The 21,186-nt window shown below is 32.8% G+C and overlaps 2 protein-coding genes and 1 long non-coding RNA gene across 3 annotated transcripts; all 3 read left to right on the forward strand.

Annotated features, from left to right (window-relative positions):
- Window positions 4,106–5,405, forward strand: LOC104741705. The gene has a single exon (XM_010462610.1). The coding sequence runs from the start codon at window positions 4,244–4,246 to the stop codon at window positions 5,207–5,209; it is 966 nt and encodes a 321-aa protein (XP_010460912.1). The 5' UTR covers window positions 4,106–4,243; the 3' UTR covers window positions 5,210–5,405.
- Window positions 12,673–13,782, forward strand: LOC104741706. The gene is made up of 4 exons (XR_760359.2): window positions 12,673–12,936; window positions 13,037–13,096; window positions 13,300–13,374; window positions 13,543–13,782. It is a non-coding gene; the product is annotated as an uncharacterized LOC104741706 (long non-coding RNA).
- On the forward strand, window positions 17,162–21,119 carry LOC104741707 (potassium transporter 10). Its single transcript, XM_010462611.2, has 7 exons — window positions 17,162–18,125; window positions 18,323–18,548; window positions 18,646–18,891; window positions 18,979–19,029; window positions 19,130–19,390; window positions 19,481–19,648; window positions 19,752–21,119. Exons 1-7 carry the CDS (start codon window positions 17,967–17,969, stop codon window positions 21,041–21,043), a joined length of 2,403 nt encoding a protein of 800 aa, XP_010460913.1. The 5' UTR covers window positions 17,162–17,966; the 3' UTR covers window positions 21,044–21,119.

Here is a 21,186-nt window from a genome sequence, read left to right on the forward strand (position 1 = left end):
AAAAAAAAAAAAAAAAAAAAAAAAAACAGAGAAACATTTCCTTAAACCAACCCGAAATTTCAATGTGTTTGTTGGTTAATAACCGGAAATTAACTGTCTGATATCAATAACCGAATCATACCAAATCAGACCGGGTCCATTCGTAATTTCATGAGCCTATGACTATGAGAGAGTTTGATAACTATGAGAATGAGAGGTAGACTAGTAGTAGTTATATGGGCCTTGGTTTAGGGGTGGTTGTGATGATGATGATGGCTGTGGCAGCTGGAGGAGCCGAAGAGCACCGGTGGGTTGTTGTTGTTGTTCTTCCTCACCGTCAAAAAGGAACTCCTCCTTCACTTGCAGTTGCTGGCGTGTGACGTCATCATCATCGTTTTGTCTTTGACAAGTCATCATCTGTCTCTCTGCTTGCCACATCAGATGCTCCCAAGAGCTTCCTCCTTGCCCCTTCATAATAAAGTGCAAAAATAAAGAGTTTTTTTTTTTTAGTTTTCGACATTTATATTAATTAAAAAGCTTACAATAACATACACATATACAAAATGAAGACATGATATATTTCTTATATTATACACACGCAAAGGCATGCATGTACCGGATCGGGAAAATGTTGGGTTTCATCATCCATGAATATTGTTTCCTATAGAAAAAATTAAAAAAAAATGTAATGAGAACATTTGAAAATATATGGTTATTTATATTATAATAAACCTTCGAATGTTAAACAATGACTATTATCAGATTTAGTTCAGAGGGAATTATATTACCAATGACAAGAACTAACCTTTCCCTTTCCCTTAAGCTTGTTTGTTTGTTGTTGCGTAAACTCACACTGCATAATTCCCTTTAATAAACACAAGAGTTTAGAACCATTTACTTTAAAATTAGTAAAACCATTCTAACAAAAGACAAATCTATATATAGAGTGTGTTATGTTGTGTTTAAACTTTAAGTACGGGTTCAATTTTCACCAAAATCTGTACTTTAGACATACTTTTCATTTAATAAATAAACTAGATTAAGACCCGTGCTAGAGCACGAGTTGAAATTCATTTTATTTATATTATAATTTTTTATAAAATATAATTTAATAAACGAAATTAATATGGTAAGTTAGATGATATCAAATGATTCTTTAGAATATTGTCTTTAAGATTTTCAGAAATAAATTAAAGTTGCATCCACTATTTAACTTATAACCAATTAATGTATAACCTATTTATAACCGACTTATTAAAATTATATAGTCTATAAAATAATGTTGTGTACTCCCGTTTTATTATATAGGGGATGTCATTTATAGAGTGTGTGTGTATAAATATATACCTTACGAGCTCGGGCATGTTGAAGAGATGATTCGAGATGGAGTTCAAACTGAAGGAGCTCGTTGTAGGGCATGTTGAAGAGATGATTCGAGATGGAGTTCAAACTGAAGGAGCTCGTTGTAGGGCATGTTGAAGAGATGATTCGAGATGGAGTTCAAACTGAAGGAGCTCGTTGTAGGGCATGTTGAAGAGATGATTCGAGATGGAGTTCAAACTGAAGGAGCTCGTTGTAGGTTAAGAGATTCAAGCCATGTCCATCGTACAACTGAAGATTCATCTTAAGATTCTCGATCTCTCTCATCATTGATTCCTTTGTCTTGTCACAGTTTGAACACTGATCCTATATATGTTTATAAGAAATTTAATTTTTATTATTAATATTTATCCTATAAGAATTTTAGCATGTGAAGATAATTAATAATAATTCATGGAACTGGAAGAAAATTAATTACTGCAGGGTGGAAACTGTGATCTGCAGAGGTATGACCAACTTCTTTCTCCTTTTGGTATCTCATGATGAGATTCTCCATGCTGATGATATGTTGTAAAAAACAAAATAAAAAATTAGGAAATTAAGTAATGGAATACAGAAAATTGTTAATAATGATGTGTTATTTTTTTTATATTCATTAACAAGGAAACTTTTTTGGATCAACATTAAAAAGATCATAGCTTTCCTTAGAACTAAACCCTGAGACATGGCTAAATATTAGAAAACGATCTCTTAATTCATTGATTGAATTTTTTATATAAAAAAAAGTTCAAAATCAAGCCAAGGAAGCATATAAATTCGGTAAAATATCAATTATATATATGTAATATGTTATAGAAAAACAAAATTATTGAATACACTTCAAACTAGCGTAAGAGTGCACATAAAAAATAGAAGATGCAACACTACAATGAAACCAAGTGATGATGATAACATCAAGAAACTCAAAAATTTTGTCTATTTTATAAAAAAGAGGATTCATTTTCTTGTTTGTTCCACCAAAACAAAAACACGTACACATGTATGAGTCTACAATTATATACATATTAGTGAAAATATATAAATGAAACCTGGTGGAGTTTGAGCAGAAATCATAGAGCTTGTTGGAGTAAGAGAAGATGATGAGACCAAGGGGGACATCACACAGAACAGAGAGTTCATGTGCTTCTTTATCAAACTCTTTCTTCTCTTTGCGAATGTCACTTGCCTCCTTATCTTATCCTCTATCCTTTTTATCACTGTCTTACCTTTCCTCATCGATCTATCTTTCTAAAATTCTAATTTCATGAGAATGCTAAACGAGAGAGAAAGAGAAAAGAGAAGAAAGGTGGTTTCCTTTTTCTTTTTAGTCAATGAAACCTTGAGATGGAACGATTGATGCTGTTTATATATAGTCGTACTGCTACTTTCTATGTATATATGTGATATTTACGGAACCTTTTTGATGTTACAAGTGTTTTTTTAAGTTATTGTCTATAGGTGATCAATTAAAATTCGAAGGCAATTACTAAATGGTACTTTGATCTAACCCGGTTTGGGAGACTCATCAAATAAGAATGGTATTTTGAACATGTTCAATTAATTAGACCGGCCGGTCTTGTGCACTTGTTACAGTTCTTTGTACAACGTTTAAAAGTTTAAGTAAAGCAAAACAAAAGTTGAAAGTATATATATAAGTATATAACCAATTAGGATTTATCCATTTAGATTTATTTATACGGTATTGAAATTTGAAAGTATAATTAAATAAAAGTGTTACATGTATATGTGTGTACTGTATAGGATTAGTGCCTATACACCAACATTTGACTGTTAGTTCTATTTTCCTTACGTAAAGACTTTACTAAAGTTAAAAATTCAACTAAACCAAAAAAAGAAGCTATAAGTTCAATAATAATCTCAAAAATATTGTTGCAGTTTATTAAATATCCAAATTGATGTTTAATATGTTTGAATCCTGAAATTATAAAGTTGATATCGACATTTAACAGTTGGGACCATCGGTCCATGTGACTTCTCTGCACCTCCGATTCAGTAGAACTGTAGAAGTAACCATTATTCCTTGAATTAATTACTCTTTTTTTTCTAAAATTTAAAATCTGTAAATAAAATAAAAACCTGTAAAATAAAGTGTAATTCATAACATTCAAAACCTATTAGGCATTTATCAATTCAAAACTTTAAGATCGTTAATTAATTTCTCTGTTTGCTCTTTCTAGAAACTTGTTCCTATTATAATATGGAAGCACATAGATAGTAGTAGTATAACCACACATACGATCGAAATACCAAACCATCACAATTTTAATATATCAGATCACAACATTTCTGATATGTCGTTGAAGTNTTTTTTTTTTTTTTTTTTTATGTCGTTGAAGTTAAATCGTGTTTGCATTCCTTAAACTTAAAATATTGTTAATACGTACATAAATAATATACATAGTTAAAAATTAACTAAAAATATATTACAATAGTTGGTATTACAAAAATGAAAAGTCTTACCAAGAATTNAAAAAAAAAAAAAAAAAAAAAAAAAAAAAAAAAAAAGTCTTCAAGCCCTGATTCATGATTTTGCGTCTCAGAGATCATGCACAAAGAGTTGTGCTCATAAAACTTGACCAAACTACATATATTATTATTCCTTAAATTAAAAAGTGTGTAATATTTCCAAAATATTATTTCAAAACTTAATTACCAAAAAAAAAGAAAAAGATTTGGTACAATACAAACTAGTCAAAAACTTAAACGTGTTTTTAAGAGTTTCCCAGAAGTTTCCAACAAAGTCTTTATCCTCATTTCTTGATATTAACAACACCAAACAAAGAAAGAAACTAAATAATCTCATCTTTTCTCAGATTTCCAAATTGACCCGTCGGTGATCCTTCATCTCTCCCTCTCCCTCTACGATCAAAGAAACTCACCAACCATGGATCTCCAACCAGAAGAGCTTCAGTTCTTGACCATCCCTCAACTACTTCAAGAATCAATCTCAATCAAGAAACGATCTCCAAGAACCTTCTACCTCATAACCTTATCTTTAATCTTCCCTCTCTCCTTCGCCATCCTCGCTCACTCCCTCTTCACTCAACCAATCCTAGCCAAACTCGACAAATCCGACCCACCGAACTCAGATCGCTCACGTCACGATTGGACCGTTCTCTTGATCTTCCAGTTCAGCTACTTGATCTTCCTCTTCGCCTTCTCTCTCCTCTCCACCGCTGCTGTTGTCTTCACCGTCGCTTCTCTCTACACAGGGAAGCCAGTTTCTTTCTCCTCGACTCTCTCAGCGATTCCCAAAGTCTTTAAACGTCTCTTCTTCACTTTCCTTTGGGTTGCTCTGTTGATGTTTGGTTACAACGCTGTGTTCTTTGTCTTCCTTGTGATTCTCCTCGTTGCTCTTGATCTGAACAGTGTTGGCTTAGCTATTGTAGCTGGAATCATTATCTCTGTTCTCTACTTTGGTGTTCATGTGTTTTTCACTGCTTTATGGCATTTAGGTAGTGTGATCTCTGTTCTTGAACCGGTTTATGGACTTGCAGCTATGAGGAAAGCTTATGAGTTGCTTAAAGGGAAGACTAAGATGGCTATGGGTTTAGTTTTTGTTTACCTTTTGCTCTGTGGGTTGATTGGAGTTGTCTTTGGAGCTGTTGTGGTTCATGGTGGAGGGAAGTATGGAACTTTCACTAGGACTTTGGTTGGTGGTTTGCTAGTTGGTGTTCTTGTGATGGTTAATCTTGTGGGTTTGCTTGTTCAGAGTGTGTTTTACTACGTTTGCAAGAGTTATCATCATCAGACCATCGATAAGACTGCTTTGTATGATCATCTTGGTGGGTATCTTGGAGATTACGTGCCTCTTAAGAGTAACATTCAGTTGGAGAACTTAGACATTTGAAGATGATATCTCTGGTACTGTTCTCTCTTCTCTTATTATCATTCTCTCTTGCTCTCTGTAGTAGTATGTAAACATTTGAGAAGAAGAAATGTGGAATCTGAATATTAGTTTTTGATGTAATGTGTACGTATTAGACTCAAGACTCTTTGTTGTTATTTGGCTTTGATTTGATAATTGATCCATGATTTGAACGATTTTTGAGTTTGTCGTTGAAGATGTGTGTTTTGATTTTTCTATAATTGCTGAACATTGTCATCTGTGAAAAATTAAAGGGAAAATGTTAGGTTCGTAGATGCCTAAGTTGATCATTATTAATGGAGGAAGCGACTTGTGTTAGTATGTAATTAGATGCAGGATCTTTGGAACCTAGACTAGGTTAAGTTTAGCCGTTTAGGTAGTAGGAGCAATTGTGGATACTAGTGATTTATTTTGTAATTTTGGATACTATAGTGATTGGGAAGTTTGGTATACGTTACACTAAATCTAATGGAAACCAAATTTCAAACATAATACAAAGAAAATGAACAAAATATTTTCATATGATTATATTAGTATTTCTTTTGTTAATAAAATGTATATCGTGGATTTAAATTTAGATGGTGATGTAGCAACGACTAACACAAAATCAGTATGATAAATATCGTGATCAATGAAACCAATTTGTTAGAGAAAATGCATTACGGTATACAATCTCAGTTCCGTTTTCTTGTCAACCAAATGTATCAATCAAATGTGTGTGACATTAGCAAGCCAAATCGAAAGAAAAGAATCTATAAAGATAAAAGTTTACACTTCATTTTAGCAATGGGAGTTAACATGTCATGTCTAAGATTCGAAAACATAGGCAAAGACAAAGTGAAAAGAATCTATGTTGTTCATGTTCCAAAGGTAACTCAACTTTTGAAGATATACTGTAGTGTGTTGGTTCCATATCGTATAAAACCAAACAGCGGTAATGGTCGGTCATCAAGTGCAACTAGCGGCGGTACATCGTCTATTCTTTTGTTTACTTCAATGAATGGTACCAATTATCAAACTGAACTCTAATTGGGCCTTTTATTTCTGAAGTGCGTTCAAATCTGTATTTTTTACTTTTAGTCGTAGGCCCAACAGAAAAATCTTCACGGTTTAGAATTTTCGTCAAGAACGTAGAGAATAAAAAAATAAAGAAAGTCACTTATTTACATAATAATATTTAAGAACTGTAACTTCTTATATTTTGATTGTCAAAATTGTTGACTTATTTTTATGCGTCGACAAATTATTTTGGACGTTATTATTTAGTCAAGGATAGGATAGATTTTGTGGGTATACACCGGTATAAATAAACCATAAATTTGGACGTTGGTTTCACCAAGGGAGTTCAACAACTCCTTCCGTTTCAAAATATATAATGTTTTAACTAAAACATGCAGATTAAAAAATCTTTATTTTTAACAAGTTCAACCAATCAGAAACAATACTGCATAATATAAAATAATAAATTAATGTAAAAGTTACATAGAAACTTAAAAACATTCTATATTATGAAACAAAAAACTTCTCTAAAACATCTTATATTTTGAAACGGAGGGAGTAACATATAGTACTAGTATTAATTTGATTATGACAAATTTATTTATTGACACTACGATTCGATTTAGATCCTCACCGATTCATTTGGAATAATAACATCTGGAGAATTGTGATATAAATTGTCCATTAGAAAATTATCAAAATAAAGAATATGGTTTTACGACTCACGTTATTATTTTTGAAATCGCGGATTGTTTATACAACAGAAACAACACTATTCCATACGATTGAAGCACAAATTTTAAAACTGAACGACCAGGCATAATTAACCATGGTTATGAAATGATGTAGACATGTTATCAAACAAATAATGTATGTGTAGACTCTCTCATAGATTCTCAATGAACGTGTGGAAGGAAATACAATTCCAATGCATGTGGGTCAAGCCCACCTCATGGACTTGATTTTATTTGTAACGTATCTCTCGTTCTCTCTCTTTGGTTGACTAAAATACATGTATATTTTAAACACTTTTTAAACAACCATCCGTGGCTGGCCATCATTGGTCAAACTATTAAATTGATTTCCTAAACAAGAGAAATACTCGAGGACTTATACAAACCAAAAAAAAAAGACTAATGAAAGAAAAAGTTAGACAATTTTAAGTTAATTGGAATTCTTATGTGAATTTATCAAGTACCTAGTTTTTTTGAGTATACAAAATAATTCAAGTTGGAGAATGGAGATCTTCTACATATCCAATCTTAAGAGAATTTTATATTAACACGTGTAATTTAGTTTTTGGAGAATCATAGCTGATTAAATAATTTGTGTAATTTATGAATTTTTCCCCCCAATATATCAATTCGCAAAGACTCGACGCAATCTAAAAATAGTACTTGTTTTGTGAATTATGTTTTTTCTTCAATATATCAATTAGCAAAGGCTCTACGTAAAACTAAAAATAGTACTTGTTTAGTGAATCATGTTTTTTGTTTTTCGGCTAAGGATGAAGTTGTCGTCAAATGTCACTTTTGTCTAACCTTGGTGCGACAAAATGATAATCGGGAAGATCTGAATCACCCTTTTTAAGCACCCGTTGATACGGAATATTCCAAGGATCTAACTTTTGTGATATACTAATATTCTTTTATCAAAAATATCTTAGTAAATCTTAGAAGGCAAAATAATATAGCTTCAATGTGTATTCATATCACTCCATACTTGAAAACTAAAACGACTATAGTTTATTCCATGGAAGCTAACAACTTTTTTTTTTAAATAATTATTTGCTTATTTTATTTTATAAAGTTAATAAAACCTTTTTTCTTTGGGGTGGATGGGGTATTCAAAAACCCCCCGCATTGTTGCTTCAAAATGGAATATTGAATATTCATAAAGATAACAATGAATTTGCTAGATTTTTCGATGAACTCGCGAGTGAGTGCTTGCTCTCTCAAGGGTTAGCGAAAGTCGAAACAACAATGTTTTATGATAATTAAACATTTAAAAAAAAAACAGTTCACGTATAAAATTTTCTTCTAAATACTGAATCTAATAATTTAATCTAGTATAATAAGAACGCAACAGACAACTACGTAGAACCTAAAGTATAGATTAGATTGCGATATTGATTCGTTTTATATTATAACATTATTATGCTACGACAGTTCATGTTAGGTTAAGGTCTATTCGACTATTATGCAGTTAATAAAATATTCAGAATATGATGACTAAACCTAAACTTCTTAATTAATGACATTCAATTAGAGGCTAGTTACTTTTTAAAGACACATAGTTTAGCTATACACTATATGTGTACACGATACTCGATACAGAGAGCTACTAATTAGCATGTTCCAAAGTTTTACTTCTTTTTTTAGTAAGNTTTTTTTTTTTTTTTTTTTTTTTTTTTTTTTTTTTTTTTTTTTTTTTTTGATAAACTGCAAAAGTTCCGAACCTTTGATCTATATAATCTTTTTCAATATCCGAAACCAGATTTTAGTCCATTTCGATTTTTAAAATGCATCTCCAATCCAAAAGGTAATTGAACCCGAGGCACAAGAGAACCAACCCATTGAACTACCACTAGGCCACCCTTTTGGTTTGTAAAGGAGTTTTTGATGAGATAATTCATTCAATATGCAATTGGTTCTGAAGGTATTTCATCATCTATATAATCTTCTTTCAAATTTGAATTTTCTTCGTTTGTTTCTACATTGAGAAGTTTTTTTCACCGAACTGACTTAAAGGCATAGGCACGTTTCTTTCTTCAGCAGATTTTGGTTTTCTTTTTTGATAAAACAAAATTTTAATTATGTAAATAATTGTTCAACCTTAGCACTCAGGTTCAAATGCTTCTTTTGTATATAGGATAACAGGAGTTTATATATGGCATCTTAAGTGGTGCCCACGTACGGAAAATGTTTTTTAGTCGTTTCGTTTCAAAATTGTCTTTGGTTTCTGTCTTTGCTGAACCCTATTACGCATAGCACGTGATACACGTGTGCGTATGATTACCAATAACAAACACGTCTGGTAGTTTCTAACTTGGATTTACAAAAGTAGTTAGGTTGCTTTGCTTGGGTTCACCTTGGCTTCACAACCAAAAAAAAGTAGTAGTAATATGTTCATTTGGGTAATTAAATGACCTTCATTTCTCGAGTTAATAATAGAAAACCATAACACAAAAAAAAATTATTGGACCAGCTTTGTTTGTTGTTATTCCTTTTCGGACAAGGACCACTTTTTTTGGTTACCGTATCAGCTGTCTTATTGTTATATTTAGGTACAATCACGTGCCTTCAAATGAGTCCATACAAATAGTATAGGAATTGTTATACAAGAACATCAAATGACATGAGTCCATACATATCATTCTTGTTAATCGAAATTTATCTAAGTTCGATCGGTTTTTATTATTAGACATTTATTTTAACCATCGGAAAATGATAATAGCTTTTAAAGTTCTCGTATTTCAATTTCTAAATCATAAGATAAGATAAATAATAACTTCACACAGTTTTAGTTATATTTTTTGAATTTATACATGCGCACGCATATTTTTTTTTTAAAAAATTACGTAAATTCTTTTGTCTATTTGCCAACATAATTATGTTATGATGCACATACGTCATTGTAATATTTGGAGTGTGTAAGTGAGCTAGATGCGTATATGCATGCAACGCAATGGGTATTCTGTGAACTGATACTGATATCTCCAGTGTTCAAGTTTTAGTAAGTTTTAATATCGTCAATAAGTTGATTTTATGATAAGATATAGTTTGGTAATTTCGGTTTATGATATAGGTGTATCAGTGTATGTAACAAAGTCAAACTAGAATTTAATTCACGAAAAAGATATGACGGACGGTTTTGACTTTTGGTAACTGTGAAACTATATACTGTAGTAATAATTATAAACATTATCCAATAGGCAAAATTGAAAAGGATTACAATAAGTTAAATTGCACCTCCTAGATTTAAAAGTTTATCTGATAAAATAAGATAACGTGTCTTTTAGAAAACTTAAGAAAGACAAAAAAAACCCATTGGGGTTGTACGTATATATTTGTGTGTGTGTGTGATAAAGATGTGTGTATATATATTTCTAAACAAGCATTATCTTGGATGCTACGGGATCTATTTGTGAACATCTTTTCGTCGAGCCAAAGTCTAATGTTTGAACATATAAAAATGGAGTATAGTATAAATAGTATAATTGATTAATTTCCGGTTGGACGCTAATTTGTTATTTTATTTGGTTACCCAAAACGGTAAAGTACGAGACCGCATGCTATAAGTCTTATTATAGCCTAAAACGAACAGCGTCCTTTGATCTAATCAACGTGTTTAATTAGAACTTTTCACAAGGGTCTAATCGAAAAAGGAAATGTTGATATTTAAATAGTGAATTTACTTGGGTTGAGTCCTAGCGGCTAGCCGCAGCGGAATTCTTTCCAAAAATAATTTTTCTGGTCGGGAAGAATGTGGTTAGACTTAGACGTAGTTGGGTGCACGTAAATTTCCATTCGAAAACATATAATGGTTTCTAAGCTTTTAAGGTCGTCACGTACTAGAAGAGATACAGTAATATGGAAAGTGAGTTATATTTAAAAAAACAAGAAATATAAACTCATTAGCATTGTCTGTGCTATGCAGGGGTGTATTCAACTTGACATTTTAGGTGATTTTTGTAAAAGTTACAAATCCTATGTTATTTAATCATGAATTTTAAAAAGTTTTCTGAAATTCACTGTTATTGAACTAATGATTAAAAAATCTACTTTAAAATCCACTGTCATTCAAAACAGTTTGTGAATTTGGATTTTAATAAGTTTTAGGGGATGTTATTGGAGAAGTGATTTCTAAATCCATATAGAATTGTAAATTCTAGAAATCAAAACACATGGATTTTCAAATAACATGTTTTATCCTTGGATTTGAATCCTTCTATTTTACACTTTCAAATCCATTTAAAACATAATGTGGATTTTGAAATCCAAAAACAAATCATTAAATGAATAACATAGGATTTTAACAAGTATTTGTAAATCATAGAACCAATAACACATCATTTTGATAAGTATTTTAAAATTAATGATTGAATAACACATGATTTTTGTCTGAATTTCCAAATCCACTAAAATCATAGAACCAATAACCCCCTCTTAGAGATTCTGGAGGATTTGAGAGGATTTGTTTAGTCAAATATACAGAAATCCAAATCTCATGGTTTTAGTTGGGATTTGAAATTTTTTTACCATAAATCATATCAACTTCCCTAAAATCTATCAAAATTCCAAATTTCATAAATCCCATAAAATCTTCCAAAATCATTGTTTCAATACACCCCCCCTAAATAATTCATTGACCTTCTCATATATAACTTCGATCAAGCAATTTCATATGTCTTTGCTGGATTTACCAGTCATAAAATCATACAAGAAATATAAATTAATTTTATTTTATATATATATATATATATATTTGTTTATTTCAGACTTTCGGTACAGTTTGGTTTACACACATTGGGTTGCAGTTGATTAATTTATTTTTTCACAATTATTGTCAGTTATCCAAAATTTTCATCAATTGGAGTTATATATTCAGTTTAAACTATTTATCACATAAAATCCGTTTTTATCAGTTTAAATTATTATTGCACAAAACTATATTCAAATTAATCTCCTATATATATTAATAGAGAATCACTCTCACACAAAAGCTGATGTGTCGTGCTCACATAGCTAAGGGACAATTGCATTTTTTGTACTTTTATTTGCATTTGAATGAAAACGTAGACCCCATATTCGATATTTGAGAAACATAACCACTAAGGGTGCTGAAATTACAGTTGACTCCCTTACGAGCAAACAAAAAACAGAAGCTAAAATGAAAGATGTAACCCGAGGAAGTCTGCAATAGATTTCTTTATGGTGGATTTCAAATTGACGTCAAATGGAAGACATAAAAATATGTCTACTCCTTAATTATAGTTTAAATTTTAATTAAAAAAATTATAAAAATAATTTAGTAAACCTATTGACCAAATAATAACCACATAGACTTCATGCATTGAAATAAAATAAATTTACATATAAACTAGTCAAATTAAAGGAGGAAAGACTGATTAGGTTAAAATTATTTGATTTAGAGTTTGCTTAAGTAGACTTCTCTGTAGACTATTGGTGATTGACTTTGTAATGCCATCAACTATTAATAATAGTCATAGGCGTTCGGTCAGAACCGAGAAAACCAAATCGATTAAACCAAAATATTCGGTTTTTGGCAGCATATGTGAGAGGATCAACAAACTGATTGGCGAAATTAATTTGGTAATTTGATTTCCGGTTCGGTTCGATTTGGCGGGGCATATAACCAATCGGTTTTAATTAACCGAATTATATATACATAATTTTCACTAACCCTAACCCTAATAACTTTAGTTTCTTCCTCTTCCACCTTCTGCCTCTCTCTCTCTCGCAATCCTTCTCTTAACTCTTTCTCTTCTGTTTCCCAAAAACCCTAGCTGCGTTTTTGCCTTACTTCACCACCATTTCAATGGCGACATCATCAGCTCTTTCTTCACTCTCTTCTCTATTGGATCTGGCGTTGCCAAGAAGGTGAAATCGAAAAGCAGAAAAGTCGAACGTGTTGGGGCCAGATCTCCGGTTTACTTAGCTGCCGTTTTGGAATACTTCGCCGTCGAGGTAATAATCCCCTCGCTCTTAGTTCTTTCAATTTTAAAATTCGTAAACCCCTAATTTTTAACTGGTTTGTTGTTTTGGAAATTGGATCTGTCACTTTCAGCTTGTAGTGAGAAACGACGAGGAGCCAAGCAAGTTGTTTGGTGATGTGATGATTGCAAAGGTCTGATTTAGCATAATTTTGTTCATAGGAAGTTCAAAGTTCACATATATGTGTACGTTCTAGGTTATGGAGAAAGTATTGTAAAAAACATAAGGGGTTCTGTTTTTAGAGTTCTCTGTGCACACAAGGTGTTCGACGAATTGACTGAGACAGAAACCAAGAGAATTAATTCTTATTAATTTTTGTTTTGTTTGTTTTTGTAGTGAGGATTAAGGTTCACGAACTGAGGTTGGTGTGGTAGTGTGTGTAAAGCCGTAAATATGGAAACATATGAAGTTGTAAGTTGCTGAAAGTTTATATTTTTCATCCATCTTGTGCGTGTGTGTGTGGCTAATTCTATTTTTCATCCATCTTGAACTGAGGCCCAGCTGCTTCTTTCTCTTCATATCTGATGAATACTTTGGGACTGTGAATATGTAATGACCCATATCGCAACCTTTTTGCAGTTCTTTTTCACGCAAGACCCCCTTATTCACTAAGGATGCTCAAGGATCTTCACCATTATTCAAAACATTTACAAACAAACTTTAGCAGAAAGCAACACGATTATTAATTTATTATAGTTATCTTCGTTGTGTAAGGTTAAGATACATTGTCTGATGGTTATGGAAGCTTTCCATTGTTTAAGTTAAGAAAAGGGCATGTGACATTGTAAACCAAATCCAAATAAATTTCTGTTAGCAACATTGGTCAACGTTTGAGCTATCTTTTGTTCTCTAGGATTCTATATACAAATACAGACGTATAATCGCATTATTAGAAACTGGTTTCAGAGCTGTACAAAATCCATGGTTAGATAAAGTGTTGCTTAGCAACAATGTTGATGCACGATCATTAATTAATTTAAATTAGGTTATTATAATTATGCAATTTGATCAACTGACTTCACATTCAAAATTACATATGGTACTTGCATCTGTCGGTAAACTTCTAACAGTTAGAGTCTTCGAGATAGAATTGTTGGAGAAAAAGTTTAACTTATATATCAATATAAAAAAAGAAAATGAATATTAATTGTGTGAATGTGTTGTCTAGCCCACTATGAATTTGTCGCCGCCAACTAAAAAATCAAAAAAAAATTTATATAAAAATTTTCAATTATACAAACTTCACACATGACTCCGACACGTTGATTTCAAAAATAAGTCTAACATAATGACCTAACTACCTAAGAAAACTCCAAACTTGATTTCTCCATATGTATAATATATAATCATATCAAAAACATATAGAAGCAAGTACATAACATATATCAAAGAATATAACAAGAAAATCTTAAAAATTATTCACCAGTGAGCAATAAATTGGTTTACAAATTTTGCCGACTTCATGTTGATGTCAAACGAGTAGACATCAACAAGCCTCTACGCAGAGACTTTAACTCGAAGTCTATTTTGTGTGGTCTATTTTTGCAATTACAATTTAATAAAACAGACACCGAACGAAGTCTACTAGAATAGTTGACTTCTTTTGTTGTCTTCCTTTGTTAATTTTTTGGTCAGTTTTGCAATTAAAAACATAGAACAGAGTAGACTTCTTAGGAAGTTTCAACCCGTTAACTTTGATTACAGTCTACTCTGGTTATTTTTGCAATTGACCAAACCATTGACTTGGTAGTAGACTTCTAGCTGACAAGTAGACTTCATCTATCCGTCAACTAGAAAAAGTAAACTTCGTTGTGGTTAGTTTTGCAATTGACCAAGTTTGATTTTCCCCAAGTAGACTACGTACGAAGTCTCCAGGAATGTTGACTTCGTTTGCAGTCTGCTGTGGTCATTTTTGGGGTTGACCAACTTTTTAATTTTTTAATTAGTAGACTTCTTTTGCAGTCAACTAATTAATTTTATTTCAATAATATTACGGTCAATGCTTTTATATTATGGTCAAATCCAAAAATAGCCATTATAGAAGTCTACTATTTTATTATCGGAAGAAGACTTCATCCAACAGTCATAACTAAAAAGTCAAGAATTTGGTCAATTGCAAAAATACACCTTAGTAGACTGCACACGAAGTATCCGTTGGAAATATTATAATGCAGTCTAAACCATATTTTTTTGTTTTCAAATGAAATTAAGGAGACTGAAATTTTAGTTTACGGGCTTGAAACTCGATAAATTTTTAATTGCAAAATTGACCACATAATAGATTTTACATGATATTATGACGGTTAGACTAACAAATGAAGTCTAATTTTGCAAAAAATCAAGGAAAATCACGAAATCTACCGGAAAATAACCTTATCGGTGGTTGTTTTGCAATGTCAAGCACCGAGGACGTCGTCTTTCGTCACCACAGAAGAAACTCAGCACCAATTTAATCAATATTCAAGAATCATGACATATAACAAGATGAATGCACTTATAAATTTTCTTGGATCAAAATGGAGAGGAGATGGAAGAAACTGAAGTTCTCATAGCATTGGGTGTTATTTAAGCTTACAAATTCAGGTTGTTAAAGCTTTAAGAGCTTCAAATTTGGTTGTTCATGGTATATGGAAAATTGATGGCGGTGGCACAACCGTAAATAAAAGAAGAAGACGAGGATATGAATGTAATAAACATTTTCGCAAGAAATTCAAATATTCAGAAATAATGGCATTTTTGTGAATACAATGAATGGACAAGGATTTAATAGGGAGAAAGTGACAAATGTTGGAGAGAGAAAAAGGGGTCTAATATTGCAATTGACTCAAGTTAGAGATCCACTTTTGCAAGCATCCCCATAGCTAATGTGTCTTTTTAATAAATGTTCTTACATCTTATTATTATTTACATAAATCTGTCACTGACATGTATATATATAAGACAATGTTTTTTTCTATTAGTTTTTAAAAGTAAAAGATTTAATCAGCAACTAAAATCCAGAAATGTATTTAATTATCAATTTCATATTATATTTAATTATTAGAAGTAAATTACATTTCACAAGTAATAAAAAAATTCTCTATATATTAATGTGATAGTTATAATCCCTAATAGCATAATTAATATGAGATTATGTTGTTTTATTTTCTTAACCGATATGTGAATTAGTAGATATAATAACTCCATCAACTATATCACTGTAGAAATGGAGATGTGAACAAATCCGTCTAAAAATCTAAATAGCCGACTAGTTCATAGCCATCATAAAAGAAAATAAACTTGGCAGTTCCGAAGGAGGTAACTAATGTTGGTGAGTTTTGCAGAATTAATTAATCATATATACATTGAGAAGGGTTTGATTGTTGATATATGATGACTATATTAGAGATTATATCTCTGGTTTACGAAAAAAAAAAAAAAAAAGAATCTCTGGTTTAGTATCATAGGTAACTCGATTAGTACAGTTTGATTATTATTAGTGGTTCAGTGACTTGTATTTAAGCTTTACATTGTACACACATTTTTTATTTTTCACTCAATGAAAGTTTCACAGTGATTTGATCTGGTATCACATCAAAATTCCCCAACCTTCATTCACTACTTCCACTTAATTCAATTCTCTGATTCTTAATCAGTTTTCGATTATTCAGTCGATTAATTTTGAGATTTTGGCTCTTCCATATATATAGATCAAAATAATTATGAAACCTTCATTATAGTGAAAATGTGTACTAAGCTAAAGCTTAAATAAAAGTAGAAAATAATCCTTAGAAAAATGATGCTACAAGCTTTAGAGGAAGGACCTTTTATATATGAATTCACTAATTACAATTTAATTACAAATTTACAACTTTAATACTAATTAGTAGTACATAACAAATATATTAAACAAAAAATTTTCCTGCACGGCTGCACCTTCCACATACACTACCCACTAATCATGTATAGTACTAAGTTACTAATACTAATGAATTGTATTTGTATCTCTCTAATGATCCTAGCAAATTAAATAAAAGTTAAAACACGAGTCATAAACATGGAATTAAATTTAAATAAATTAGGTAATGTCGCCAAAAGACAAAGACAGTTTTAGTAAAATATAAATCCCAATTTAAAGAAAATATAATTAAAAGTGTAACGCTAATTATCAAATTAAACTACAAAGAACAGCTAATTTTATGTAAATCCCTCCACATCCACATCCTCGTCCTCGTCCTCGTCCTCGTCCTCGTCCTCGTCGTAATCATATAATCCCCACCCCAGTTCCTCCTCCTCCTCCCTGTCTCTCTCTCTCTCTCTCTCTCTCTCTCTCTCTCTCTCTCTCTCTCTCTCTCTCTTTTTCTAAAAAAAGCTGGTTGCTTTACTCTGTAAAAATAATATTAAGAAATCAGTTACTTCTTTCGTTTCTCTTAATCATCATCATCATCACCTGTAAAACTCTAAAACAAAACAAAAACCCACATTCTGGTCTGGTCATTTCGATAGCTTCGATCATCTTTGTTTCATTCTCCAGCTTGGGTTTAGTTTAGTGTGAATTTTGATTCATTGGTAACGAATTGAACATAGCCCACCAAACCTTTAATGCTCTCTCCAGAACGTGGAAAACATTTTTCCTCTTTACTGAAGAATTTTCAAAGCTTGGATTCTCTTTGAATAAAATAAAAATCCAAACTTTTTGGGTTTTTTTTTTCTAGAGTAATTTTTAATTTTTGCAAAATTTTTTATTGGATTTGTCTATTAGTTCGAAATTTGGGATGCAGGACATAAGTAGATGTTTACCTTTTTTGTGTATGAATTGTTTTATTTCTCCTTTTAGGGATTTTTTTTTGTAGATTCTCTGGTTTTAGATGATACAATTTTGATCTCTATAGCTTAAATTGATCGAATCCAAAAGTTACAATTGAAAAATCTTTATCTGGGTTTTGAGGATTTAGAGGAGATTTTAGGGTTCTGGGTTTTTAGAGTCAAAGATAAGATTTTTTAGTTTCCTTGAGGAAGTAGAAATGGCGGCAAGAGTCGAAGCATCAATTGGTGGTGGTACTGGTGAGATTGATGAAGAGGGTGGTGGTGATGGGAGAGGTACTATGTGGGATTTGGATCAGACACTTGATCAAAATATGGATGAAGAAGCTGGTCAGCTCAGGAACATGTATAAAGAAAAGGTTAGATACATAATCCTTGATTATATCTTTGTCTTGTTTGTATCGAATTAAGCTGCCTCAGAGTGTTGATTTTGTATTGGTTTTGGTTGTTTAGTTGCTCTTACACTGTTGCTAGTTTGCTACCTGCATTGGTATAGAGACATAAAAGAGAGAATCTTTTTGGTTTGGGGGTATAATGTAGTTTCGGTTTTCTGCAGAAATTCTCGGCGTTTTTACTTCTGCAGCTTTCGTTTCAGAGTCTTGGTATTGTCTATGGAGATTTGGGAACTTCTCCTCTATATGTTTTCTATAATACATTTCCTCGTGGGATCAAAGACCCTGAAGATATCATTGGAGCTCTATCTCTAATCATATATTCTCTCACACTCATCCCTCTCCTCAAATATGTGTTTGTTGTATGCAAAGCAAACGATAATGGTCAAGGTAGTATTTACATGTTATGTGGTCTTATATTTTCATTTGGTGATTTTTGCTAATGCGTATTGTGTTGATTTCGAATTATCTCTTGTTTGGTGTGTAGGTGGAACATTTGCTCTGTATTCTTTGCTCTGTAGACATGCAAAAGTGAGCACAATTCCGAACCAACACCGTACTGATGAAGAGCTTACAACTTATAGCCGTACTACATTTCATGAGCATTCTTTTGCTGCAAAAACCAAGAGATGGTTAGAGAAAGGCACCTCTAGGAAAAATTCACTTCTTATTCTCGTTCTTCTCGGTACGTGCATGGTGATTGGTGATGGAATCCTTACTCCCGCCATTTCGGGTAATGTATTTATCCACTGACCTTTGAAATAGATACATTTTGTTTTCTCCATTGGGAAAGTGTTTCATTGTGTTTAATCTGTTGCAGTCCTATCTGCTGCGGGTGGACTCAGGGTTAACCTTCCTCATATAAACAACGGTATTGATTACTACGTTTAAGTCTCTTATTTCTTGTTACGGTACCCATTTATTGGAGGTGTTGATAATTGATTACTTTAGGTTTTTGATTGTTGTTACAGGTGTTGTTGTTCTTGTTGCGGTTGTGATATTAGTGAGCTTGTTTAGTGTACAACATTATGGAACAGACAAGGTTGGGTGGCTTTTCGCACCCATTGTGTTTCTTTGGTTTCTCTTTATTGCAAGTATCGGTATATTCAATATATGGAAACATGACCCAAGCGTTTTGAAAGCTTTTTCTCCGGTTTATATATATCGATATTTTAAAAGAGGTGGTCAAGATCGCTGGACCTCACTTGGAGGCATTATGCTTAGTATCACAGGTAAAGAAACTTATCATATATGGTCTTCTTCTTCTTGTTACCATTTTTGTTATTCATTTTTGTTTGTTTGTTGTGTCTATCTAATTTCAGGGATTGAAGCTCTCTTTGCGGATCTATCGCATTTTCCAGTCTCGGCTGTGCAATTGGCTTTTACTATTATTGTGTTTCCTTGCCTTCTTTTGGCCTATAGTGGACAAGCTGCGTACCTTAGAAAGTACCCTCATCATGTAGAAGACGCATTTTATCAATCCATTCCAAGTTTGTTATCTTACCTTTATATGTTTTTGTTTCTATTGAGGGATATCTCTGTGGTCAGTAGATTCTGATGGAAGTTTCTGTGTTTTTGTTTTTGTTGTTGCAGAAAATGTATATTGGCCAATGTTCGTAATTGCAACTGCTGCTGCAACAGTTGCAAGCCAAGCCACAATATCAGCAACTTTCTCGTTGATCAAGCAAGCTTTGGCTCATGGTTGTTTCCCTAGAGTTAAAGTTGTGCATACTTCTCGGAAATTTCTTGGTCAGATTTACGTTCCAGACATCAACTGGATCCTCATGATTCTTTGCATAGCTGTCACTGCCGGATTCAAGAACCAGAACCAGATAGGAAATGCTTATGGAACCGCAGTTGTGATTGTCATGCTTGTGACAACGCTTCTCATGATGCTGATCATGATACTTGTTTGGAGATGCCATTGGGTTCTAGTCTTCTTATTTACCTTTCTATCCCTTGCCGTGGAATGCACTTACTTCTCGGCGGTGCTCTTCAAAGTTAACCAAGGCGGATGGGTTCCGCTGGTCATCGCGGCCGCGTTTCTCGTCGTCATGTATGTCTGGCACTATGGAACACTCAAGAGGTATGAGTTTGAAATGCATAGTAAAGTCTCCATGGCTTGGATTCTTGGGCTTGGTCCTAGCCTTGGTCTTGTCCGTGTTCCTGGGATAGGCCTTGTTTACACCGAGCTAGCTAGTGGAGTCCCTCACATTTTCTCTCATTTCATCACAAACCTGCCGGCAACACACTCCGTTGTGGTCTTTGTCTGCGTCAAGAACCTTCCCGTCTACACTGTCCCCCAGGAAGAACGGTTCCTTGTAAAAAGAATCGGACCCAAAAACTTCCACATGTTCCGCTGCGTCGCCAGGTATGGATACAGAGACTTGCACAAGAAAGACGACGACTTTGAGAAACGTCTCTTTGAAAGCCTCTTCCTTTTTGTCCGCCTCGAATCAATGATGGAAGGTTGCTCGGATTCAGACGATTACAGTGTCTGTGGAAGCCAACAACAGCAGTCCAGAGACGGGGTTGGGAACGGGAACGAGATTAGGAACGTGTCGACGTTCGATACATTTGATTCCATAGAGTCGATTATAGCTCCCTCAGGTGCAACAAAACGGACGAGCAACAGCATAACAGGGTCGAGCCAGATGAGCGGAGTAGGGGACGAGGTGGAGTTCATAAACAGGTGCAGAGACGCAGGGGTGGTGCATATAATGGGGAACACAGTGGTTCGAGCTAGGAGAGAAGCGAGGTTTTACAAGAGGATAGCTATTGATTATGTTTATGCGTTTCTTAGGAAGATTTGTAGAGAGAATAGTGCTATTTTCAATGTTCCTCAGGAGAGCCTTTTAAATGTCGGCCAGATTTTCTATGTGTAGAAACAATGCATAGATGTATCATGTAAAATGTTAGGCATGATTGATTTGATTATATAATAGTATGTTGTTTGAAGCTGTTTAAAGAAAACAACGACCATGTAATATAATACAAATGGAAAATCTCTCTCTTTATTTAGAAAATG

The sequence above is a fragment of the Camelina sativa genome, chromosome 14 (genome assembly GCF_000633955.1).
Source record: "Camelina sativa cultivar DH55 chromosome 14, Cs, whole genome shotgun sequence".
NCBI lineage: Eukaryota > Viridiplantae > Streptophyta > Magnoliopsida > Brassicales > Brassicaceae > Camelina > Camelina sativa.